Source organism: Prionailurus viverrinus, chromosome A2 (genome assembly GCF_022837055.1).
Source record: "Prionailurus viverrinus isolate Anna chromosome A2, UM_Priviv_1.0, whole genome shotgun sequence".
NCBI classification, from domain to species: domain Eukaryota; kingdom Metazoa; phylum Chordata; class Mammalia; order Carnivora; family Felidae; genus Prionailurus; species Prionailurus viverrinus.
The window spans coordinates 27,935,960-27,963,955 of NC_062562.1; the positions used below are offsets into that span (position 1 = coordinate 27,935,960).

General features: G+C 36.9%; 1 protein-coding gene across 6 annotated transcripts in view; it reads right to left on the minus strand.

Moving 5' to 3' along the window:
• Positions 1 to 27,996, minus strand: part of FHIT (fragile histidine triad diadenosine triphosphatase) — a 1,426,527-nt gene that overhangs the window by 1,153,690 nt on the left and 244,841 nt on the right. For all 6 annotated transcript variants that reach the window (XM_047850991.1, XM_047850990.1, XM_047850994.1 and 3 more), the window contains one exon: positions 10,713 to 10,788. Coding sequence is in view for 2 of the 6 variants with exons in the window: in XM_047850987.1 (XP_047706943.1) it covers positions 10,713 to 10,788 (76 nt within the window). In the remaining 4 variants the exon portion in view is untranslated. The remainder of the gene's footprint in view (positions 1 to 10,712; positions 10,789 to 27,996) is intronic.

Sequence of the window (27,996 nt, forward strand, 5' to 3'; positions counted from 1 at the left end):
TAGGGAAGATCAATACAAAACTGAAGGACTATATGTAAAATGTTAAGGGTCTATCACTGAAAAATTATGAACCGTGCTATAGAACTTAGCCAGGTCAGAGCTAAATTAAATTATTGATCTACATTCATTTTTTCCCTTTCTATGTGACTATCTCTTGATTTTTTATAACGTGCATTATTGCCTATATGGTAAATGAATCATCTTATTCTAGCCCCAGCATGTCTGCTTACCGACAATTTTCTAAAATTAATTGTCGTGTTGATAGAGTTCAGATTTACAAATTGAGCTATGCTCACATAAACATCTAAATATTCAAGGTAAAATTTATAAGCTTTTGTAGCATTAACTCAAAAAGAAAGAGGGCAATTTTCATATTTTTCAATACAAAGAATGGAAAGAAAAAATGAAATGCTATTTTTCTTGACACCCTTTCACTACTTGATGGTACTTGATACATTTCATTGATGGAAATGTACTCATTCGACTTTTAAACAGTGACTTCACTGTATTGCTAAGCAAGGTAATGAAATCAACACTGCACGAATTAAGATCTGTGACTTTTCAGACCTAAATCTTCCTCGAGATGTGCAACCTCAAATTCTGTAAGCAGTTTTACCAATCGCTTTGGGGATTTCTTTAAATCAAAGAACTCTCATCCCCAATCAGCCTCCAAAGTGATAGAAGAATGTGGCTTGAATTAGGATTTTCTCTCACCTGCTAAAAAGGGAAAATGGGTAAACATTTTGTAAGAAATGTAAATTCCAGAGACCCATGTTAATTCATGAAAAAGGAAGCTGACATAAGAGTTCTTGGTACAAATGATCTTGAATTTGGGGCTGAATTTAGCCAGTAGCTTTTGCCTACTGGGAAAATATTTTCTCTTTAATGAAGTAGTGTGAAACGCAGAGGCCTCTTCATTTTCTCTAATGGAGATACGATCATTCTGACTTGTGCTCCAAACGAGGCAGAAATTATCCCTAATGTGTAGTTTGAGCATTTGTATCAAAATACAGTGAAAGGCTGTTTCAGAGTCTGATGAGAAAATCATGTGAGCTCACAAAATGTCTGCCTCCCTCAGGTGGAGAAACGGTCACTGCTTCTCCTTGGGCTGGTTGTCACTGCTAGAAGCTCCTGGCATTAGGGGAATGTCCCGCAGTCTCACACAAATGCCAAACCCTGTCACTGGGACAAGGGGATTCCAGCCTCACAGCAGGCCTGAGGGACTCTGCTTCTCCCCAGGTCTCCTCCAAAGCTGAGAGCCCTTTGCACTAGAAATCAATGTCATCCAGTGAAAACTCGAGGAGAAAGTTAAATACCAGCAGTAGCAATGTCTCTTGTGTACCAGTCTCTCCCCACTGTGTTTCTGTCAAGTGACAAGAAGCAAGAAGGAAAACAGAGCGAGCAAAGCCTGAAGAGAGAACAATCAAAGAAGTGTAGAACTTGAGAGAGGGGAAGGAGCAAAACTTCAAATAGGAAAAGGCTCAAGCATCCCACTGTGCAGAAATACAGAATGCTGTCTGTAGAAGGGCCCAACTGAAGGTCATCGATCAATACCTTAGGAATGTCCTTCACCAGATTTTGGGCACTCTGAGCCTTGGTGTTCTTGGCACACAGTACAGAGTTCATTTCCCAGGAGGCAGACTTTGTTAACGAGCTCAGAAGACCAAGGCATAAAACCAGACTGTCAAAGTAGAAGTCTACAATTTGCAGTATAACTGCTGCACAGGTGTCAGTATGACCAGTACGTTCCCTTCCTGAAGATGTCCTCCAGGCAATGCCAAATCCTAATCAGACAACAATTTGATGCGTAAGGAACCTGAACAAGAGGAGTTCATTTGATGAATTGAATGTTAAACTGCATCAGGGAGGATGGCGTCACCAATGAGAGGAAACACAACACGTGCTGGCTGCAGCTCTCTGGATCCATTGCCATGATGGGAACGGCCTTGCCAATAGAACAGCAATTGGTCCAAGCTCCTCATAGGAAATCCATCTCCTCCAAAGAGGACTACATATGCACTCCTTCTTCTGCATTTCCATAGTCCAACCCAACATACATACCTATGTTACATCTTAAGTTCAGCCTTGTTGCTTTTCTTTTAATTAACCAGGGCTCATAAATAGCTTTCCATGCCATGAAGCAATACCATGATAGATATTCTTGTACACACTCCTTTTCCCAAACTTTTGGTTATTTCCCAGAGAACATTCCCAGATACAGAATTGTTGGGTCAAGTAGGCACACAACCATTCATTTACATATTGCCTAAGCCTGCTTTCACCCAATAACAGCAGATGGCTAGAACAGAAACCAAGAAAGCCTACAGTAGTCATTTTCAGAAAAGGTTGGCCAACCGTGGACCTAGAGTCTACGATTAGCTATAGGCAGAACATTCACAATAGGACATCATCCACAATAGGACATGGACTCCCCACACCATGACTTATAAGCAGATCTTTTCCCTATCAATTATTTTCTAAACTTTAGCATTCTTTAACCAGTCCGTAGGTTCTATGGGACATAACTTCACTTATAATTAGAATAGTACTAAAAAATACTATCAGAGAAATGTAGCTCCATTATTTTTAACTACAGAAATTCATATAAAAGGGAACTAAATCAAACAAAATGAGATAAGTTATAAAAAGTCCTTTCTTGCATAATAATCTATAATAAACATGAATATACATGTTCTTAAACTTTGAAATAAAAATTGATTATTAAATGAAAAACTAAAAGAGATTTCATTTCTTGGGTCTTTGATCTGAAACAGCTAAAAATTTCATACTAGATTCTCTTTACTCATGAGCGAGACTCAGAAACTTGGCTAAGAAAAAAACACACTTAACTTTTTCTTGAAAAAGAATCACGTAGACCACATCTGAAATTTATAAATTCCTTGTTAATTAGATTTTAATCTACATGACTATACCATATGCTAGAAAACCATCCACATACAAACTGTAGGAGACTGTTTAACTGCCATTACTTTAAGAGCCATTTAAAAGATTTTCTATGGGATAAAGATTGGGTGATTTATCATGGTTTTATGCGCCTTTAATCTGCTCCATCTTCCCATTGTAAAATAAATATTGGTTTTAAAATAAATGGTTCTGCCCAGGTTTTGATGAGAAAAATTGCCCTGTAAATCACAAGCTCACATGTGCCAAACTCGAAGTCCAATGTTAACTAGTCCATTCCGATGAAAATAAGTCCATTTTATAGAACAAAACCTAAGGAAGACAATTACTTAAGTATATTATCAATGCTGCAATGTAACTAATTTCAGATATAAGCTTCCCCATCCTCTGTTATTTAATTCTTTTTTTTTTTTTTTAATTTTTTTTTTCAACATTTTTAATTTATTTTTGGGACAGAGAGAGACAAAGCATGAACGGGGGAGGAGCAGAGAGAGAGGGAGACACAGAATCGGAAACAGGCTCCAGGCTCTGAGCCATCAGCCCAGAGCCTGACGCGGGGCTCGAACTCACGGACCGTGAGATCGTGACCTGGCTGAAGTCGGACGCTTAACCGACTGCGCCACCCAGGCGCTCCAGTTATTTAATTCTTAAAATAACCACTAGCTGATGCCAAACAGATCCTCCGATTGGACTTTTTAAAAAGTGTTTTCTTTACAATAGTCATTATAATGGTCTAACTCCAATATACAAGTTATGTAATGGAAAATAAATACAAGCAAATTTGAGAGCAAATCTTTATCAATCACTTTTCTCATACTCAGGGTCCAAAGAAATTTAACAGTCACTTCCTTAAGACTATTTCACAGAGCTCTGAGAAACTGACAATAAATACATTTTCCTACAGCAAGCACAGCAGCTAAAAGCACCCTTGAAGATATGAATGGTTTAAAGCAGAGCTTTGCAAACCGTCTGTGACATAACACCAGTTGATTGTACTTTCCCTTTCCAATCTGCTGCGGGTTGATGATACGATTTGTAAAATCCAATTAAAAGAGGCACTTGGATGTTGTGGCAAAGCCAAACTGCTACAAAATTTCTAAACTGCACTGCCCAATAGGTAAATGATTTTGGCCACTTGTGTGATTGTAAACTTTGCAGGAGCCACATTAAAAAATGTAAAAAGAATCAGGTGAGATTAATTTTAACAATATTTCATGTAATTCAATATTATCTACAATCTTATTTCAACATATTACACAATTATTATATTAATAACATATTACATTTATATTGTGAAAATATTATGGAGGTGTTTTGCATTCTTTTTTTAAATATTATCTGTGGAATCTAGTGTAGAATTTATACTTACAGCACGCCTCAGTTCACATTGGCCACATTTCAAGTACTCAATAGGCATATGCAGCTAGTGGCTACTGTGTTGGACAGGGCAGTTCTAAACCCTTACTCTCAAATTTCAGCACCTCCCTCTTCCCATTTTGAGTAGTACTGTATAAACCACCGCGGCCTTCAGAATGGCATCTCTTAGTTTCACTTCCTGTCTGATGTTTTATAATTAAGGGCTCCACTGCACATAAGGCCAACACTTAAATAAAGAAGTTAGCAAACACACGACTGCGGCTAACTTCATACTTCCTTTGATCCAATGCTATTAACAAGGGAAGGATGTAGAAGTCCTCTGCTCTCCCCTCTCTAGAAGCAATCACTATTCTGAATGAAGCTAGTTTATTTCCTTCCCATCCACATTTTTACACTTTCTCTACAGATCATAGTCTTAAGCATTTACATAAATCTATTAACAATGAAACCAAGTGTTTGTGTTTTACGGAGATGTCTGAATTTAATGCGTTTGGCTCATGCAAACCCTTACCATATTCCAACAGCAATTACCAAAATGGAATCTCATACCTTTCCACTGTCCCACTCTATGATCTATGTCTTTGGAACCCGTACCACTTCCTGGCCTGGATAATTCCTACGCACAATTTAGGTCACAGCTTCAATGTCACTTTTTCAGGAAACCTTTGCTAATGTGCCCTTTGCCCTAATGAGATTAGGTTCCTGGTTAAACTGCTCTTACCTTTTCTACTGCACTATCACAATGGTGAATATCTATTTTTGTATTGACTTGTTTAACATGTACCTCCATCATGGAAGTATAAGCTAGCAGCACCACAATTCCAACTAGACAATAAGTGTTCATAAATATTTGTTGTACGAATGAATGATTTTTTATTCTAGGAAGCCAGACTCAAACTCAACTCACCTAGACATGAGGTGTGTCAGGATGGATAAAGCACCAGACTCAAGTTATATATCATGTTTCTTATGTCTCTTGTTGGGACATAAGCTTAGGATGTGTATTATCATCTGGATACTGAGTACCCTTATTTATTGGAATGTATGTTTTCAAATATAGTACCATCAAGTTATTCATAGTATATTCTTTTGGACTTTTATTGTCTAGTAAGTCTATATTTAGGGCTCCCTTTTCATTTTTAATACTATTTGTATTCTCTCTCTCTCTCTCTCTCTCTCTCTCTCTCTCTCTGCTTCTGTAATTGATCAAGATTGCCAGATGTGAATGTGTTTGGAGAATCTTTCAAAGAATCATCTTTTACTTTGTTGATCTTTTCTACTATTCCTTTTGTATTCTATTTTGTTTGTTTTAATATTTTATATTATCCCTTACCTTTACTTTATTTGGGTTTACTCTGCTATTTATACCTTTTTGGTTGAATGCTTAACTCACTGATAGCCAGCATTCCTGTATTTATTTTTATTTAAAAAATAATTTATGTTTATTTATTTTTGAGACAGAGAGAAACACAGCATGAGTGGGAGAGGGGGAGAGGAAGAGGGAGACACAGAATCCGAAGCAGGCTCCAGGCTCTGAGCTATCAGCACAGAGCCTGACGTGGGACTCAAACCCATCAACCATGAGATCATGACCTGAGCTGAAGTCAGACGCTTAACTGACTGAGCCACCCAGGTGCCTCTCCTTTATTTCTAATATATAAATTTGTGAATCTATAAATTTCCTTCTGTGTACCCCTCTAACTATACCCCATAAGATTTGAAATAAAGCATCTACCAATTTCTCTCATCACTTTTCTATGACTCAAAAAACATTTGAAAGTATGATCTTGAGTTTTCAAATGTATGAAATTTTGATGTCTACTGGTTTTTGGCCTCTAAATTTTTTCTTCTCTGGGATAGAATTTGTATTCATCAATGTTCAGGCTTTCTACATACAAATATTCTCTGCTAATGGAATTCTAAGCTCTGTAAATGTCCATTTGACCAAGCTAACCAGTGATATTTTTTAAATCTTCTTTATCCTTTCTAAATTTTTAACTTTATTTGACTTATCAGTGTCTGAGAGAAAATGTTTAGATCTTCCTGATTATAATTACCTATATTCTCAATATCTTATGATGATTCTGTCAATTTTTATTTTATATATTTTTGAAATGATGCTGCTCAGTAATGTAGCTCCAGGATTAATATATTTTCCTGGTGAATTGTTCTATTATCATTAAACAATAACTCTCTGTAACCATAATAATACTTCTTGCTTTAAAGCACATTTTGTCTGATATTAATACATCATCCACGCTTTCTTTTGAAAGGTATTGGCAAGGAATAAGATGTCAATTTCCATCTGTTTTCTTTCAATCGTCCCATCCATAATAGGGGTATCCCTTGTAAATAGTCTATAAAGAGTACATAGCTGTCTTCCTTCCCCATCCATCGTACAATCTTTGTCTACTGACAGCTAAAATTAAGCATTTTTGTATTTATTATGATTCCTACATATTTGGCCTTATTTCAACCATCAAATTGATCTACAATTTCCCCAGAATTAGGGATTATGTAAACATATCAAGTACACCACAGCCAGTACTGCTGTATCTAGCTGATGCTCATAATTTAGCTATTCTTGATAAGTCATTTAGACACATTAGCAAACTATATTCTCTTAAAGCTGTAAGGTAGTGAATCCTTATTTTTAAAAAAAAATAATATCCTTTTAAACTAAGCTAAAATCCTAATTTAAAAACTTATAAATAACATCCAAATTAAGATGTCCAACCCACTATTTTATTTCCTTACCTATAACATGAATATAAAAGGGTCCGTTTGCCATCCACCTCTGATGTGGCTGTATGTCCCTCTCCCCTATTATTTTTTTCATTTCTATCTAATGCAGCTCTGATTCTGTCTCTGCCTTTCCTACACTTCTTCCTCACTCCAGCTCTCTTCATCTCTTACCCCGACAACTGCGTTAATAACTTCTCTCTCACTGTCTTAATCTAACTCCCTTCCACTCCAATTCACCCTCCAGTTAAATGAGGGCCTTGTATTTTAAGCTAAGAAATTTGAACTTTACCCTGCAGGTCAGTGTCTCTCAAACTGAAATCCAACGACATAGTCTCACAGCTCCAAACATTCTGGAAGGACTTTTTATTTTAATTTGTGGTTCAATCCAATGAACATTCCACAAAATCTAAATGACAACCTGATAATTGAGCTGTGCTTTCCAATAGCAGTGCCTGAGTGTGTCCTTTTTTCCCCTCATCAACTCTGTTCTGTTCTCAGTGTCACTGGCACCAAACGATCACCCAAAGTGACAGCTTTTAACTTTCAATGTGTCAGTAAGCACATCTGGCTGTTCGGTTGGTGTGTCCTAATGCTAAAATTGTCCCAAGTCTGCCATTGTGCCCTTTAGTGGAGATGATTTGCAACTGAAAGATATTGTCATCAAATAAGGCTTTAATTTCTGAAGTTATTTAATTAATGGAGACTTTGATATGACATCATAAAAACTCATAGTGTGGCAGAGTAATGGTCGATTTTAATTGTTATGGATTAATGAGAAAAGAACAAAGGCAGAATTAATATGTAAATGATGTGTTTATATCAAACGAAAGCCAAATGATGTTATGGGGCACTGTACAAAAGAAGGTTTCCAGATCTTTCAAATAGAGAAAAGTGGTAAGAGAATTGAATCATCATATGGCTCAGAGTAGTAACGGCATGCAAATTAAAAGAACCTTTACCAGTATTTGGAAACAGGAAGGAATGCAAATTTGCTGGAGGAGGTGAGGTGGTTTGCTCTGACGGTTTCTATTTCCCCAGTTAAATATGGAATAAGGGTGTCAGCTGAATGGGAGAACTGAGGATGGGTGTCAGAGGTTTGAGGTACAGGTAAAGGTGTAAATTACTTGTCTCAGAGAATAGAAGTACTAAGTGAATAAGGCAGGACTGCCAAGTGGAGCAGAAGATCTACTTGAAATTAGTGCACATAAATTTAAAGTAAGTCCATAAGACTTAGCATTGTTCTCCATCCATCTGCACTCAGGCCCAAAGTGGACAGAAAGCTCAGTGAAAGTCAAGAGTTATGCCAGACACAATCAAAAAGAATGAAATCTTGCCATTTGCAACTACGTGGATAGAACTAGAGGGTATTAAGCTAAGCAAAATTAGTCAGACAGAGAAAGAGAAATATCATATGACTTCACTCATATGAGGACTTTAAGAGACAAAACAGATGAACATCAGGGAAGGGAAACAAAAATAAAAAAAAAACAGGGAGGGGGACAAAAACATAAGAGACTCTTAAATATGGGAAACAAACAGAGGGTTACTGGAGTGGTTGTGGGAGGGGGGATGGGCTAAATGGGAGAAGATTAAGGAATCTACTCCTGAAATCATTGTTGCACTATATGCTAACTAACCTGGATGTAAATTAAAAACTTAAATAAAAATTAAAAATAAAGAAAAAAAAAGTTATGCCAGACAAGGATGACAGAGATGACAAAGGAGAGATTAACCACAGCACCTAAACTGGGTGAGGAGGGAAATGAGGGCACGAGAGGGATAATCATTAGTACATGAAAGCAGTAGGTCAATAGATTGGAGGCCCTAAGGAGTCAAGGAACTCCTATTGGAATAGGAATGTTGTGGGCACATGAGGTGGCATCCTTGGAAAGACAGATGGAAAGAGAAATGCTTTGAAATGCATTTTGAAGGTCAGCACCATGTTTCTTAACAAGAGCACTATGACATTGGGGATGCAACAATTTTGCATTATGTAGGACTGTCCCTGGTCCTGAAATACACTTGGTATCCTTAATTCCTGCCCTCTAAGGGCCAGTGGTACTTCTTACATTTGCAAATAATCTCTCCTTACAATTGTAATGCCCTCTAGAAGAGGGAAGCCTCCTAGATTGAGGGCCACTGGCCTGGGAAATGACCAATAGGCAGAAAAAAAGACATTTGCCAGTGAGAAACTGAAGGAACTGGGAGGCCAGAGAAGAGTCTTCTATGTGGATATTTTCACCAACAATGAAGGCAGGAGGTGATGGGCATAAAGTCAGTGAGCTGGGGATAAATTTTTCAATAACTAGGCAGTAGGATTATCTGATGGTACCTGCTTTCTTTTTTTTAATGTTTATTTATTTTTGAGACAGAGTGTGAGAAGAGGAGGGGCAGAGGAGAGGGGGAGAGACAGAATCCAAAGCAGGCTCCAGGCTCTGAGCAAGCTGTCAGCACACAGCCTAACCCAGGGCTCGAACTCACAAGCTGTGAGATCATGACCTGGGCTGAAGTTGGATGCTTAACCAATTGAGCCACCCAGGTTCCCCTGAGGATGCTTCTGTGGATAAAGAGAAAAGAAGTTGTCTGTAAGTGACAGCAGAGATGAAGGACACCATGTCCACTTCAGACACTGAGAAAAAACAGTGGCCACCTGAGAGGGTGAGAGATATCCTTAGGTGGATATCTAAGAGTATCAGAGCAGCACTTACAGAACTTTCTGTGATGATAGAAATGTTGTATATCTATGCTGTCCAATAAGACAGCCAATAGCCACCAATGCCTATCAAGTCCTTCAAAAGAGGTTAGTGTGACTAAGGAAATAAATTTTTTACTTTGTTTAATTTAAATCTGTTTGAATGTAAAGAGCCACACGTGGCTAGTGGTTACCTTATTGGATGGTGGAGAAGAGTAAAGGTGAAGGGAACATTCACAAATTAGTTTAAAGATGCAGGAAATTCTTCTTAATCTCTGGGTCTTGAGGAAAAGGGACAGGATAGATATGAATCTAGTTAACTTTGTGGGTCTGGAGAAGGAAGGTAAGATAAGTCATGCTTGACAGCATTATCATTTTCAATAAGCAAGATCCCCAAAATCCATTTTAATTCATTTCTGCCTCCTCCCAGACTAACTTCTGGACCATACTATTATGGAAGACACTTGAGAAAATCTTCTAAAGACTAAAATGTCTCCACCATGTAAAAATGATTTCTTCCTATAAGAACAATCTGGTATTAATAGACTATCACTATTGACTGTTCCTCTGGGACCTAAGGGTCCCTTCCCCAAAGACTGGTTTTCTATCTCTAACAAAGAAAGAAAAAAATGTGACTTCTGAGAATTCCCTGTTAAAAGATGGTGCTTTTTAGAAATCGTATTTATTGCTTTTTTGCGTTTTTACAAAAGAGTATAAAGACATTGGTTCTTTGTTATCCAAAATAGGTAAAAGTATTATGATTGGTTGCAGTCATAAAACTATAATTAGTGTTTTAATAAAATAATAAAAAAGGGTCATGAACCCCCACATCCACCCCACCACACACCACAGACTTCCAGAATGAAATTGTAGTCATCCTCTTAGAGTTTCAGTACCAACATAACTAGCAACAACTCTGTCAAACTGCCCTCATCAATCAAATGGGCAATGCCAATCTAGGCCAAGGACCACTCACCCAGCGCAGGAATCTCTGGTTCAAGCAGATAGGCAGAGTGTGGTAATATCTGGATATTGGTCGACACTGCAAGTGACTGGGAATAAAGGAAGAGTGAAACACTTCTGATTAGTTTCTGTCTCTTAGTGTTTCCAATTTCCATTTTAATTGTAATCAAAATATTAAAATATTCTCTGTCCCCAGAGAAGGGACACAATCCCTAGTTTAACAAACCCTAAAATACAAAATTAAGAAACAACCTCTGTGGGGTTAATCAGCACAGCACTATTAACTGGTTGGATTCCCTAGTGGACAAGGGTCAATTTCTCTGGGTCTTAAGGCAAAATATTTTCTGTAAATGTTCTCTTGCCTAGACCAGATGACAAGCATGTCCATATTGTCCTCCATATCTTGTATGCTGATCCAGACTTAAAGGGTCTTCTTTATTGAATACACTTCTGAAGTCTAGTGATGGCCAGAGTCAGTTAGAAGTATCAAGAAATAAAGAACCATACATTCCCACAATGCTGGTGAAGTTGATTCTATCAGATGCCCAGTCTTGGATCACCTTTGGGTCCAGGATCAAATTTATCTTCCACCATAATAAATTCCATATTTTCCAGTATTTGACCCAGGATTAAAGAGGCTATTCTTACTCTCATTTCTGGTTTCCCCAACGGGACTTTGATCAACACGGAAGCCAAAAATCATCCTGGTGCTAAACCATTACCACCAGTTAACTATTCTGTGGTCATCGCCAAAGACAGTCAACTTGTAATTTAATTTCACTGGCAACAAGAACAAGGAGGTGAATGCAATGCTGAAAGTACCTCTCAGCCATTAAGGAAAAACCTTAAAAGTCAGTGAAGACAGGCAAAAAGAGACTGAATTATTAATTCCCACTGTATTTCTCTGCCCACAAGCCCCCTCTGGTGGAGGAACTAATAGTAATAAAATAGCTATAATAACAATAACCAAAGTTAAAAAAAAGGGGGGGGGGGGAGAAAAGAAAAGGCAATCCACAACAAGACAATCAGCCCCTGTAGAATTGAGAGTCAAATGTAGTGATTAGCAAATATGAGCTACAACTGGAAAACCACTTACAGATGAAGCAGTATGATGAATGATTTACCAAAAGGTCAACACTGCTCTTTTATCTTCAGCACCCATCAGTTTCCATTGCCTTCAATTTGTCTGGCACATAACAGAAAGCGAGCCATAAAATATTCACCATAAAAATTAACCTTATTTTGCAGTATTAAAAAAAGAAACAGAGCTAGATATAGTCTAAGCATATGGGCCCGCTTTTCAATTAGGATTCCTCATATACATTAGAAAAAGCATTGACATTTAAAACTCTGTTATAAGAGGTAATGTGCTCAGCAAGTACCAAAACTCTCTGCCCTATGCTCAGTTTTGCTGATCTACTTTTAGTTCTCGAACAAGGAAAGGCACCCCCCACACACTCAAGACCACAGCAGTGATGGGGTGGGGGTGGCAGTGGACTGTGTCAACATTTCCCCTTTTACTCTTCTGTAAGCTACACCTCCCTGCAGCCTCTGCTATTAGCTGCTGTGGGTACCAGCCTTTCAACCTCAACACGCCTATGATACATTCTGCCAGGTGAGTTGTGAGAGGAGCTACCTTCACACTCTCATTTGACAACCTTTGTACAAAAGGAAACACGCTATCAGATGAAAATATACTTTCAGGCAGAAGGTATTCTGAAAATTAACATACTGCCAGATCCCCTTAACCAGACCTGTAAAACTCATTAAGCCATTTTAACTCAACCAACTCAGCTGATTGATTCCATGAGAAGACAGGTCGCTTCCCTCCTTCTCTCTCCTATGTCTGGATTTACCAATTGTTTCTCTGATTTTACCAAATCAGTAAGATATTTTGCGTCCTATACAATAATCTTAAGTTATCTGAGATATTAAATAATTCCCCTCTAGACTCTGTTCGAAGAGAGTTCCTAAGTATTTACTTATATCATTGTTATTTCCTGATTTCTTTTAAAGGAAGAATCAAAATGGAAGAAAAAAGGTCAAAGGAGTTCTGAAAAAGATGTAGTACAAGGATATTTACCCCTGTACTATTTATAATAGTAAAACCTGGAAATTCTAAATTTCAAACAAAAGAAGAATGTTTAAATTAATTCTGGTACAGCCATAAAGTAGACTGTTAGGTAGACATTAAAAATTGTGTGGTAGGGGAGCCTGGGTGGCTCAGTCGGTTAAGCGTCTGACTTCGGCTGAGTTCATGATCTCAAGGTTCGTGAGTTGGAGTCCCATGAGCCCCACATCAGGCTCTGTGCTGACAGCTCAGGGCCTGCTTCAGAACTTCTGTCCCCGTCTCTGCCCCTCCCCCACAGTTCTCTCTTTCTCTCTGTCTCTTTCTCTCAAAATAAATAAATAAGCTTTTTAAAAAAATACGTGGTAGAATATTTAATAACATGGAAAAAAGATTCATGATATTATTGAGAGGGAAAATACATTGCAAAAACAGTAGATACAGTATTATCACATTTATTGACAATGGTTATTTTTGGATAATAAGGAAGTTTGGCAATCATCGATTGGGCAACCCAGTTTCTGTTAACAACTCCTCTTTCTAGGACCCCTTACAACTAGGAGTGATTTTATAAAATGAGATCTAAGCAGAAGTCTGCTAAATGGTCAAATAGGCCCCTTTTTGGTTTACCTCCCCATACCACCCTGGAATGAGCTGATCAATCCATGACCACAGATGACAATCTCAAAGATAATAGTGGGGGCAGAAGATAAAACCTTGTAAATCAGTTGTTAGTTACCACAAGAAACAACTACAACTTGATCTTTATATTCATCTTCACATTTGTTTTGGTATCCATGTAGACACAATCAAAGAATAGTCCCCGAGAATCTATAGAGTTTTACTAAACTAAAGGTAAGGCTTTGGGTTGTGTACAGAACATTAAGTACCGTTCCAAGATAAGGCAGCCACATTGCCTCTGAATCACCAAAACCCAGATTAGCTATCTTGAAAATTGAAAGTTCACCCTCAAAAATACTTTGATAATAAGAATAAGCATAGGCATGTTTCTCAGCCATTCAGGGCCCAAATAAATAAGTAATGGATAATATAGGTAAGTGACAGAAATCCAGTCTTGCCCGGATTTACACATATACCTTATGAGAGCAGCTATTATTTTATAGCGTGTGAATCCGTTTGCATGTCTGTCTTCCCAATAGACTAAGCTCTCTTCAGGCAAAGGCCATTTCCTTTTATCATTCCTAAAGATTCCCAAGCCTTCTTCCTTCCAAGATCTCAGAACGAAACATAGATTTCAACTATAAATTCCTGTAAAACATGACATCAATTTTGACTCTAAGTCCTTCATTATAAGTCATCCTATTTAAAAACAACAACAACAACTTTTTAACATTTTCAAAATACCCTGAAGGGAGGGAAAGATCACACATTAAATTCTGTCAAGTAACATTTACCTCCTCGAGCCCTGACTAATCAGAAATGACTAGACTTGGCAGCTGCTTTCATCACTTGGTCTATATGCTAAATACAACTCCTGTTGTGCCAATTGGAAAAGGCCAACATCCCTTCCCATCCTATACAACATCCCATCCTGCCAGTCACTCTAGAGCCTGGCAGTCTGTCTGGTGAGACCACTCCTCATCAGATCAAGTAGAAATTATAAACTAAATTTACATGGTCCATGTAGCCCCATTCCAGAAGAGCAGTGGTAAAGTTAAAAGAGATTCGAAGGGTACCAGATTTATTACTATTGATTCCCTGCTGGCAATTTCATGGAAAGATATCCACTGCAGTTATATAAAGGGCATCTGGCTCATTTCCAACTCTTTTGTCTTCACGTTCTAAAAAAAAAAAAAAAAAAAAAGCAACCAAGAAGGAAAAAAAATTTTAAAAAGTAGAAATTGGTGGAAAGGGCCCAAAGGTTTTCTCTAGAATAAGAAGCCTTCATCACTACACCCCAATTATGCAAATCTGCTCCTGCCGAGTCCAATACATTTATTGAGCCTCACCCCTGCCATCCGGGTAACCCAGAGAAGGAGCCAATCTATAATGACTCAAGCCACATTTCACAATAGATTCCAAAGGACACATGATGTCATTTGCTAAAATGACAATCCAGATGGAAAGCATTCTGACCTATACATAATTGATTGACCTTTGCTATGCTTTCCTGGTTATTTATATACTATCATATGCATGGATGTATATCAGTGGTATTTACACTTGGCAGCTACTTTTGAGAACGCATTATTCAATTGGGATTTGAAGCTTTTTACAACCATTTCCTGACCAAGCATTCAAAAATGAAGGACAAGAAGAGATGTTATCTTAAAAATAACATTTAATAGGATCTAGAAACTCTAAAGAAGCTTTGTGGCTCTAATTGTTTTAAATTACAGTGGACAAGATCTGTCTGTGTAAAGCTAAGTTCAAAACCCTGAAACTGAGGACACTAAAGGGCATTTTATCTCTTTTCCAGCTTGCGGCTCAATAGTGATGGTAAAATACATTTTACCAAAGGAGTGGAACATCTTGGACACTTGTGAGAAAAGTATCCTGTGAGGCAGGTAATTAGAGACCATAATAAATGACCAGGGAAAAGAGCACAACTACATGATGCTTTCTGGCTTTTTTATTTAGTTATGAATCTGGTTTTCTCCAAGGGTTAAGCTACAAATTAAACAATATTCAGATGATCAAGATGGGTTCAAGATAATTCAAGAAGGAGAGGCAAATGGAAAGATTAGGGAAGGCGAATACTGGCATATATGTCCTTAGTCCCACTGTTCATACCCAGGACAGACATCAATAACTCATCACTGAGTTGTTAGCCAAAGACCCTGATAGGAACTGAAAACACTTTTACAATAGTACTCCAGGTGAACACTACTTACCAAATAGATTCAGAACACGAAGTGAAATATATTTGCCATTGCTGAACTAAATAATCATACAGTGTATTTCAGATCAACTATCAAAAGTGTTAATGCCATTATGTAGTCGTCATAATTTAGTGCTCCTTGGTTTGCTTGCCTACAGTAAATTTCCACTGATCTGAATGAAGGTGGGTGCACTGGTACATATTGCTGTTTTGTCCTAATAATGTGATTAAATAGAGAAGGCTGTGTCTTATATAATCCAATTAATTCTATCTCTTGCTGCCTTACACTCAGACCCAATCTAAAACAAAGCAGATTTTTAAAACCAAAATTTAAAGGTACCTCTCTGAATCCTACAAAAATGTTAAACCAAATTCAGCAGTTTTCCATAAGCCATGATATGCTAGTGTTATCTGCAGTATAAATGAAAAGTAAAGAAGGGGGTCTAAACAGAGTAAGATGGAAATTCTTGTATATTGACATAGGATTATTACACAGCAGTAAAAAGGAATGTGCATAAATCCAAAGAAACAAAAAATCAAATGGAAAGAACACTACATAGAGCTTTCCAAGTGGTGTGCCTCACAGAGGTCCTAACATACTGATCCCCTCTGTTCTGTGGATTAATAGTAGCTGGAGTGAACAGAGTCTTGTGGTAAGACATTGATGGCATTGATCCCAACACACCGTGCAGTATTTTCAAGTGCAATGTATGCCATGATGTGAAGAAGCTGGGAAGCAGTGACATATGGTATAAAGCCAGTTTTTACAATGCTCAAAAACTAAAACATATCTTGTTTAGGGATACACACAAATGTGGCAAAATTATTTTATATGAGAAAAGAAAAGCAAAGGAAGTATATGTGGAAAATTTATCCTGTATATTCATTCCTGCTGTACAATGGTTACTGTTGCAAGGAAAAGGGAGGAGAGAGAGGGCAGGAACACACAAGTAAATGGTAATGTTACAGCTCTTAAATTAGAGGGTGGGTTCATGTTAGTTTATTGTGCTCCAAATGTACTCTTTTATAAATATAATGCATTTTTAAAAACCGTCACGACTGGGGAGCCTGGGTGGCTCAGTTGGTTAAGCAGCCATCTTCTGCTCAGGTCATGATCTCGCAGCCTGTGAGTTTGAGCCCCACGTCGGGCTCTGTGCTGACAGCTCAGAGCCTAGACTAGAGCCTGCTTCGGATTCTGTGTCTCCCTCTCTCTCTGTCCCTCCCCTCTTCATACTCTGTCTCTCTCTCCCTCTCAAAAATAAATAAACATTAAAAATTTAAAAAAAAACTGTCATGATCAAGAATCCAGGCAACTTTCTAGCTTATTCAGAATCACTTCACAGTAGAATCCCAACATGTCAACTCAAGAATAGATACAATTTCTTAAGGGAAGCTTGAACCCAAGGTCTCTAAAGGTCAAAATGCTTCTCCATGATGACAAGATTTTGTTCTGCTAACTCAACACAGTCCAGGGGTTTCTCATGATCAACTAGGATACCCGTTCTATTTGAGGATTACAAGACTTTGTTCTAATCCAACTAGAGTATTCATGACAACTTACTGGAAACCTGAAATTCCATTTTCCCACTCAAAAATATCATAAAAAACAGGTGCAAAGCTTCTGAATTAAGAATCATTTAGTTACAAAAAACAAAGATCCATTTTAGGAGCTCAAGTAAAATGGGATTCTCGGTGAGGAATTCCAGACATGCCATAGCACACAGGACTGGAAGGGTAGCCAGGCCTCACCGGAACCAGAGCCAGGAAGTAAGAAGTCATTCAGATCCAGTATCACCACACTCACTCTCTGGGGCTTCGGGGCTCATGTCTCTACTTCTTTCTGGAGTATTTACCTTACTGCGTCTACCTTTAGATGTCCTTTCTCTGCTTCCACACAAATATTTGTATCTCTTTGCAGCTTAAATGGAAACCAAGCAATGTCCTGAGTGCCACCTCAAAATGATTAGAGGAAAAAATCTGCTGAGCCCAACCAAGGTCATGATCAGTCACACCTCATCGAATCAGCCAAAACTATACATCAGGGGCTACCAATGCAAACACTTGTGGGGGCCACAGAAGTAATGAAAGGTGTGAAGCTGACCAGGTGTGAGACAAGAACCTGCAAGGAAAGGTCCTGAAACACACAGAGCTCAGGCTGCTTCTGGGGTTCAGCTCTGTACTAACAGAGATCCAGGTTTTTACTTTAGTTTCTTGATTGAGAAAACACATCTGTAGACCACATTAGGCCACTGGCCCCTGCTGTCCATGTCCTACAAAGAATGAACTGTGGGTATTCCAGATTCAGAGGGTCACACCAGGTAGTCACGGCTGTAGGTGCCAGCCCTCTGGACAGTTCTTGCGGAAAGGGTCATAGGTCTAGGCAATCACCCCAACAAAGCTCGGATGACACACAGCTCCCACATATACCTCCTCACACAGAAAACACACTTCAGCTAAACTTCTAAAAATACCTTCTTCAAGATCAGATACTGAACTGGGTGGAGATAATTCTATGTGGCTCTGTATGGGTTCACAGAAAAAGGCAGTAAAGTATAAGAAAATCAGACAAAGCAAACAAGAGCCAGAAAAAGACAGCATTATCTTCTTCTTTTCTATACACAGCCAAAAATGCTTCCATAAAAGACTACTTACTACAAAGCAATTACAGATTCTTTTTTCAATTAACTAAGGGTGACACAGGGGCTCTTGTCTCAATTTCTTCAGCATTCCAGAGAGGTGAGACACAGAATCAAGACTAAATTCAACTCCTTAGCTTAGACACCATTTCCCCTGGGAAGCATGGTCTGATTCTCTCATCTTGAGAGACAAGTGCCCCCTCAGATGTTCCCACAGCACCCTGCTCACCACCCCTTTCCTATGGCACTCAATCCCAATACTATATGTTCATAGCTGTCTATTTGTCTCTGACATGGAGGTGATATGGGCTCTTTGAAAGCAGGGATAATGTCTAGTCCTCCTTTATGCCTCAGTGCCTATTTCTTGAATACATATAATCAGACACAATGAAAATTTTATTTCTATTTTTTACAGTTATTTCAGGACAAAAAAGTTGAATTTACACTCAATTCCTCCCTATTTTTGTACAAACTTTCGCTCAACAAGTTAAGTTAAACTTAACTTTTTACTCACACAAGAAGTACATATATCATGCTGAATTATTACATACTCAAAATCAAGTAATTGTAGGACTTTGGGGAATATGTAGTCATATTTAGGCTAAAAATCCTTAAAGCTACCTTCTGTCAGCATGTAGGTATGTGCAGACTTTTCCCAATATACCTATATTGATGTAGATATAAATATACCTGGTATAGAGGAATAGGGCACGGCAAAATGCTCTACCTAAGAACATAAAATCCATACATTTAAACTTATGAGGAATTTGGAGAAGTATAGTATATGTATATCCTGCAAGACTTATGTTCCATTCTAAAGAAATGAGTCTTGGCAAATTTCCCTAGTATTGAGAACTGTTTAGCAGGAATTAATTTTTAAATGAAATAGCCTAAAAACTGAATAGATGTAGTATTATTTAGAGTTATGTCTTGTTCTTCAGTAATTATTGAAAGTGACACTGATATGTTTTATCATTGGTAATTGGACTGAATTTGACCAAATGTCTCCCCTTTCGCATGAAAACTAAATGCACTGTTCCAATTTTTATTGCTATCCCCACTCTAGTGATGCTTCATTAGGTATAATTTGGTAGCCTCTATAATGTGGGGGAAACAGAGCATTATTTCAAAGCTATAAGTATATCTGTGACAGCAACAATGTTAAGTGAGGTTCATGTCTCCAGACACTTGACCCTAAGCTAAAACAAATTAATTTTATAAGACTTAATGTTTTATCTTGAACAGGGGTAAGTATTATCTTCTCGTTCTAGCTAGATGGAAGTATTTGGCAAATGTCTTCTTTGGAAAGAATTATTTAGCAATGGAATTATAATCAGTGTCATAAGAACAGATAAAGCAAACTGAAGGACAAATGGATGTATGAAGGAATGAACAGCAGCATTTTGCTAAAGGAGAATTCCATTCCATTGATGGGTATTACCAAATGAAAGGGATATTGGGTTATATTAAATTAAACATATTTCCTTACTTCAGGAATTGTCTGTCTTTAATATTCATAATGTTCTTCATGGATTCTCAGGAGAAGGATGGAGTGTACGATATTTGCCATACCTATTGTCTACATAAAGGCTTTATACATGTAACCACTCTCAGGAACAGCGGTGCTAGTGGACAAACCTCAGTTGAAATTGTAGCTCTTTCACTTAGTAGCTATGTTCCCACTAAGTAGCTCTTAATCCCTCTGAGTATCAGTTCCTTCATATGAAAAATCATCAGTTCTGCCCTTGACTTCCCTTGGAAGTTATTCCCCATGATTAGTAACAGATAACATCTTCAGCTGCTATAATTCAACTCCTATTCAATTTACAAATGTATACACATTCTTTCATACATTCAACAAATATTTGTTAAGCATTTAGCACATGCTGGGCCGAGCTGGTAATTGGGCATAAACACAGATGGTTTCTGAACTCAGAACTGATGGCCTTACTGGGGAGAAAGGTTAGTGGCAGATGCCAAAAAGACAGACCAAACCAAGGGGCCTGAAATAGTCTGTAGAAGGGAAAACATGGAAGATGAAATCTGAGGAGAGGTAATTAACTCAGTGGAGATGAAGAAAACAAATTAAACAGGCCATGGGAACAAGATGTGCAAAGGCCCTGTGGCAGTAGGGAGGGCACTGATTTTGAGGAAGAAAAAGGGCAGTGTAGTTGGAGTTCAAGAGTTAAGAGGGCATGATGTGAAAAAACAATTAAGAGAAGACAACAGTGGCCATGTTAGGTTTTCAAATGGTGGAAATGGTTTACACCAGCTCGGTGGCATGATCAAACTAGCATTTTGAAAATCTCTCTCAAGCTACATTTGGAAAATGGGTTGCAAGGGGACAGGAGAGGATACAAGATCAGTCAAAGGCAGTAGTGATGATAGTTTATACTGCCATGGGAACAGTAGATCTGGAAGAATACAACAAATCTGAGAGATATTTAGAAGTTGGTAAGGAATGGAGTATGGGGATTATGGTATACTTTAAACATAAAGAACTCAGCTGCAGTACTTGATCTGGTCTATGAACTGTACTTCCCAATAACCTGGTACTTTTTCTCTACTATACAATGGGAGACTCATCTCATTTAATATAATACTCCTCTTCTTTCAAAAACTGTTATGATTCTTAATCATATTCCACAATGGCCCTTGTCAGATGTTTATGCCTTATGAAACCATTTTTTTTTTAATTTTTATGGTTTAGATCTATAGTGTCTTTTAAAAAACTACATGATTGTTAGTCTTAGCCCAACAGGTTGTAAATTGTGTTGCTCACTTCCTCACCAATTGTCCATCAGTACTGGTATGTGTATTTCTTGCTCCTACCAACGACTCACGATAAGAACATAGGCATATGTATGAATGTTCCTCTGGGAAGAAAGTGAACAGTACTGTTACACTGTATTAGTTGTTATCACTCCTTCTTCTAAATGCTCTTAATCTCTTAAACAGAACATGGTTTTAAAAAAAGAGCATTACAAATATATAAGAGTTCAGCATACTGACCACACACTTGTCAAATTTGACAGAAAACATAAACTTGGTCTCAGTATCTATGCTTAAATTTTGAGACTTAGACAGCAAGTTGATAACTCTTTAAAAACAGTATGGCAGGGATGCCTTGGTGGCTCAGTCAGTTGAGCAGCCAACTCTTGATTTAGGCTCAGGTTGTGATTTCACAGTTCCTGGGCTTGAGCTCTGCACTGTCAGCACTAAGCCTGCCTGGGATTCTCTCTCTCTCCTCTCTCTCTCTCTGCCCCTTCCCCTGTTTGCTCTCTTGCTCTCAAAATAAATAGATAAACATTTAAAAAGAAAACAGTATGGCAAAATATATAGAAGTACATAAATGAAAAGTATGGGATGAAATGTTTAATTCTGAGGTTAATTCTGAGGAATGGGTTTGGATTGCAAGTGTAGGGGATTTTGTCTTTTATTTTATAATGCTTATGCACTGTTTGAATTTTAGAAGCAGGATTTTTTTGTAACAAAAATAGAAGGAAGAAAGGGCAGATACAAAAACAAGATCAATAAAATAGTATCACTGGCGATGCCTGAGCAACATTTATCGTAGAAACTAAATGCATTACACTAGACTTTCATTATATGCAATTATTTTTCTAGGCCCATGATCTGACTGGCCCATGATGTATAGCTGCACACTAACCATGGACACGCAAAAAGGGTTCAGTTGTATTTGCATCAACTGTACAAAAGAAAATTGAACATATTAAATTCACATTAAATTCTACTCTATTCTATTCTATTCTATTCTATTCTATTCTATTTTATGTAGGCTCCATACCCAACATGGGGCTTAAACTCACTACCCTGAGATCGATAGTTACATGCTCCACCCAGTAAGACAGTCAGGCACCGCTGACATTAACATTTTAAATTGAATTATAGGTAAATAGAAGATGTTACAAGGTACGTGGGAGATTATTTGTTTCTGATGGATTAAAAATATTAAGAGATATGGTGAAAGCAATATCTGTAAACAGAAACAATTTTTAAAGAACAGTGGCCAAATCCACATCCAATCTGATCAATCTGATGTGTCAACAATGGGAGTCCTGTCAGAGAGCAGAAACATTCTCTTCACACCTTCCATACTTTTAGGTTATGGCCATCTCAAGATAAGAAGCGAATCACATCTTAGACAGCCCAGTTATGAAGTTTCCCAAAATGGGCATTCATTAGAATCACCATTGTGGCCTATTAAAAACACAGATCCTTACCTATCCCAAGATTATAAAGGTATTCTCTTTTTCTTACGTTACTGAATTTGTGAGAGCCTCCAACATAATGATGAATAAAAGTGGAAATTACCAACACTCTTCTAATTCACAATCTCAACAAAAAAGCTGTCGATATTTCAACATTATGTACGAGGTTTGCTGTAGCTTTTTTGCAGATATCACTTATCTAATTAAGGAAGTTCTGCTCCATTCACATTTTGCTAAGAGTTTGCATCATGAGTGAGTGTCAAATTTTATCAAAAGCATTTTTTCCCTTCATCTATCCAGATGATGATATGGTTTTTCAAATTTACTCCATTAATGTGGTAAATTGTATTGATTGATTTTCAAATAATCAACTTGCATTCCTGGAATGAACCCAACTTTGTAGTGATATATCACCCTTATATATATCACTGACTTTGATTTACTAATGTTTTGGCTAGGATTTTAGCATCTATCTTCATAAGAAAAATTGGACTGTGAATTTCCTTTCTTTGAATACCCCTCTTAGCTTTGGGGTCAAGGTTATGCTGGCCTAACAATGTGAGTATATATATATGATTGGTATTGCTTCCTCCTTAAATATTTAGAAAAATTTGCTGGTGGATTTAACTGGTATGTTCTTTGTGTAAAGGTCTATAATTATGAAGCGAATTTATTTCATAGATATAAGATAATCCAGATTTTCTAAAATGTATTATACCAATCTCATTGTAGCTTTTTCCTGGTTTTATTGAGAAGTGATTGACATTCATCACTATATAAGTTTAAAGCATACAGCACGAACGTTTGATTTATAAATACTGTGAAATGATTACAATGGACTGAGCTAACATCTATTTTCTCATAAATACAATTTTTAAATAGAAAGAAAATAAGGAAAAAAAAAATAAATATTTCTTGTGACAAGAACTCTCAGGATTTCCTCCCTTGACACCTTGCCTGTACATCATACAGCAGTGTTAACGATAGTCATCATGTTGTACACGACATCTCTAATACTCACTTCTCTTACAACTGGAAATTTATGCATTTTCACCACCTTTCTCCAATTCCCCTACCCTCAACCCACACCTCCAGTAACCACAAGTTTCATCTCTTTTTTTACTGTTTATTTATTTATTTTGAGAGAGAGTACATGTATGAGTGAGGGAGGAACAGAGAGGGAGAGAGGGAGACAGAGAATCCCAAGTAGGCCCCATGCTTGGCATGGAGCAGACATGGGACTCAATCTTACAACCATGAGATTACGACCTGAGATGAAATCAAAGTCAGCACTTAATCACCTGAGCCACCCAGGACCTGGATCTCTTTTTCTATCAAGTTTTTGTTTTGTTGTTAGATGGCACATATAAGTGAGATCATATAACATTTGTCCTTCCCTGACTTATTTCACTTAGCATAATGCCCTCAAGGTCCATCCTTGCTGTTGAAAATGAAAGGATTTTCTCATTTTTTTAATGGTTAAATAATAATTGTGTGTGTGGGGGGGGGTGTAATGGAATTTTGGTGTACTTTTAAGAAATTTAGCCATTTCCTTTAAATTTTCAAATTTATTGGCATAACATCTTGATAATATCTTTTCACTATCTTTTTTAATATCCGTAGTTTAGTGTTAGCCTTTTTGCATTTGTGATATTAATAATCTACCTTACATTTTTCTTTGATTATTAGTACCAGAGTTTTATCAATTTCATTAGGCTTTTCCCAGAACTAACTTTTGGCTCTATTTTTTTATTGTCTTTTTTCTTCTATTTCAATTATTCTGATCTTATCTTTATTTTCTTCTGATTTCTTTGAGTTTACTTTGCTTCTTTAGATCCTTCAGATGGATCTTTGAGATTCTTTCTTCTTTTAGTTTTTCTTCTTTTCTAATGTAAGAATTTAAGTCTATTAATGTCCCTATAACTTCTGCTTTAACTGCAACCCACAATGTTTGGTATGTTGCATTTTCTTTATCAGTTAAAAATATGTATAATTTTCAATGTGATTATTTTCTCTGACACACAGGAGAAAGGGTATTACTTAATTTCCAAATATTGGAATTTTTTTTCATTATTATTTTGTTATAATTTACAACTTAATACACTATGATTAGAAAATAAACTACAGGGCTTCAATCCTTTGAGATTTGTTCAGCAACGCCTTTGGGCATATGAACTATTTGCTAAATGTTCCTGTCACTTAAAAACTATATATTCTTCATTGGTGGGTGCAGCATTCTATATATTACAATTAGGTCATGTTTGTTCAATGTGGTATTTAAATCTTCTATATATTTACTAATGTATTTTTCTTCATGTTCTATTAATTAATGAAAAAGCTATGATAAAATGCCAACCAAGATTGAAGATTTCTATATTTCTTCTTTTACTATTATAGTTGCTTACTTTTTAATATTTTGAGGTCATGCTATTTGTATGCACACATATAACTACACTGCATCTTTTGCTTAGTGTTTACATGGTAAAATATGGGGGTTTTTTATTAGTATTCCATTTTCTCCATCCATTAGCTTGTTAGTTCTACATTCTTTGTATGGATGCTATAAATACACAATGTGTTCCCTTGACTTATTACAATCTACCACACTAGACGTTTTTTACCACTCCCTGGATAAGGAGTACCCATGACTTTAACTTCACTTTCCCCCATCCCATTGCCACCCTATGTGCTATTGTTGCCTTTTATTGCAAAGATAAAATTTTTATAATTTTATAAATTAAATCTTATTAAAATTTCATTTTTAATTGTATACATATTTTATTTTTAAGCTTTTTGTTATGGAGAGCTCTAACATACATAAAAATAGATTTAACAATGACATAAAACTCCCATGTTCACTAATTTGCTGTAATGATTGTTAGCTCATGTTCAATTTTGTTCAATCTCTATGTCCTTCGCTTTTCCCTTGACCATATTATTTTAGAGCAAATCCCAAACATCATATCATATTTCCTATAACTATCTCTTGTAACACAAGTGTGGTTTTTGAGACATAAGAACATAATATCATCATAAAACATATAGAAAAATTAATAATAATGCCAGATTGCCATCAAGTACTCTCTTAATGTTCAAATTTCCAAATGCCTCAAAAGTAATAATCATTTTGCAGTATTTTTTAATCAAGATTCAAATAAGTTCTGTATACAGTGATTGGCCGATATGTCTTTTAAGGTACATTTAATCTATAAATCCCCTTAAATCTGTTATCCCTTGCTACTTATTCATTGGAGAAACTGTCTTGTTTGAACTGAGCTTTTCTACTATCTGATTTTTTTTCATGGTATTGTATTAAATAAAATGCTCCTATCTGTAAATTTCGTATGTTGGAAGTTAGGTTAGAGGCTTAATAGAATTTAGGCTTCATTGTTTTGTTTTTGCAAAGACTATCTCATGGCTGATGAGATGTGTGCCTCTCTTAAGAGGCACACTATGTCTGGTTGTATTTTTGTAGTACTTATAATCATTAATGTTCAATGACTCATCCTTACTATTTTTTCAAAATAATAACTTGGTTCCTAACATCCTTCCATGGTAACCACTTGTTATTTTTATTATTAGCTAGTGTTAATTAACTTATGGATTTAAAATATGTCTTATATTTTAGTCTACTGCTGTTCCTATCCTAATGGATGCTTGAATTGTCCCATCTTTGGCTATAGGGAGTTAAACTTCACTAGACACTTTTTCTCACTTTTTCTTAAATTTAAATCCAAGTTAGTTAACACATAGTGCAATAATGATTTTAGGAATAGAATTTAGTTATTCATCACTTACATATAACACCCAGTTCTCATCCTAACAAGTGCCCTCTTTAATGTTCATTGCCCATTTAGCCCATCCCCCCATGCAACACCCTGCCAGCAACCCTGTTTGTTCTCTGTGTTGAAGAGTCTCTTTTCATTTGTCTCCCTCTCTGTTTTTATCTTATTGTTGCTTCCCTTCCATTGTGTTCATCTATTTTGCTTCTTAAATTCCACATATGAATGAAGTCATATGATATTTGTCTTTCTCTGACTGACTTATTTCACTTAGCATAATACATTCTTGTTCCATCCATGTTGTTGAAAATGGCAGGATTTCATTTTCTTTGAGTGACATTCCATTTTATATATTTATATAAATTACACACACACACACACACACACACACACACACACACACACACACTGCATCTTCTTTATCCATTCAGCAGTCAATGGACATTTGGGCTCTTTCCAGACTTTGGCTATTGTCAACAGTGCTGCTATAAACACTAGGGTGCATGTGCCCCTTTGAAACAGCTGTATCCCTTGGATAAATACCTAGTAGTGCAATTGCTGGGTCATAGGGTAGTTCTATTTTTAATCTTTTGAGGATCCTCCATACTGTTTTCCAGAGTGGCTGCACCTGTTTGCACTCCCACCAGCAGTGAAAAAGGGTTCCTCTTTCTCTGCATCCTTGCCAACATCTGTTGTCTGAGTTGTTAATTTGACCCATTCTGACAGGTATGAGGTGATATCTTGTTGTGGTTTTGATTTGTACTTCCCTGATGATGAGTGATGTTGGGCATTTTTTCATGTGTCGGTTGGCCGTCTGGATGTCTGTCTTACTTGGAAAAGTGTCTAGGCACATCTTCTGCCCATTTCTTCACTGGATTATTTGTTTTTTGGGTGTTGAGCTTGATGAGTTCTTTATAGATTGTGGATACTAACACTTTATCTGATATGTCGTTTGCAAATATCTTCTCCCATTCTATTGATTGCCTTTTAGTTTTGCTGATTATTTCCTTTGCCATGCTGAAGGCTTTTACCTTGATGAGGTCCCAATAGTTCATTTTTGGTTTTGTTTCCCTTGCCTCTGGAGACATGTCTAGTAAGAAGTTGCTGCAGCCAAGGCCAAAGAAGTTGCTGCCTCTTTTCTCCTCAAGGATTTTGATGGCTTCCTGTCTTACACTTAGCATCCGTTTTGAGTTTATTTTTGTGTATGGTGTAAGTGGCCCAGGCTCATTCTTCTGCATAGACATTATTTTGATTGTTTTAAACAGTCTATATTCACTTATATTTATTCATATATTTATACTTTTTGGTGCTTTTCATGCCTTCCTGCATCTCCACAATTCAATCTTCTGGCTAAAGAAGCTCTCTTCAATAATTTCAATGCAGATATGCTGGTAGTTAATTCTCTTAGTTTCAATTTTTCCAAAAACATATTTTTTGAAGGATATGTTCACTGGGTACAAAATTGTCATCTGGCAATTATTTTCTTTGGCACTTTAAATATGCCATCCCATTGTTTTCTATCTTCCATTGTTTCTGTTTAAAAATTAGTTATAAGTCTAATCGGTGTTTCTTTGAAAATGTCTTTTTTCCCTTTCGGTGTCTTAGGGTTTTTTTATTTGTCTTTGGTTTTTCAGCAGTTTTACGATACTATGCCTACATACTTTATTCCATTTTCTTTGCTAACAGAGTGTCTTGAATCTACAGCTGGATGTTGTTCATCAGCTTTGGAAAATTCTT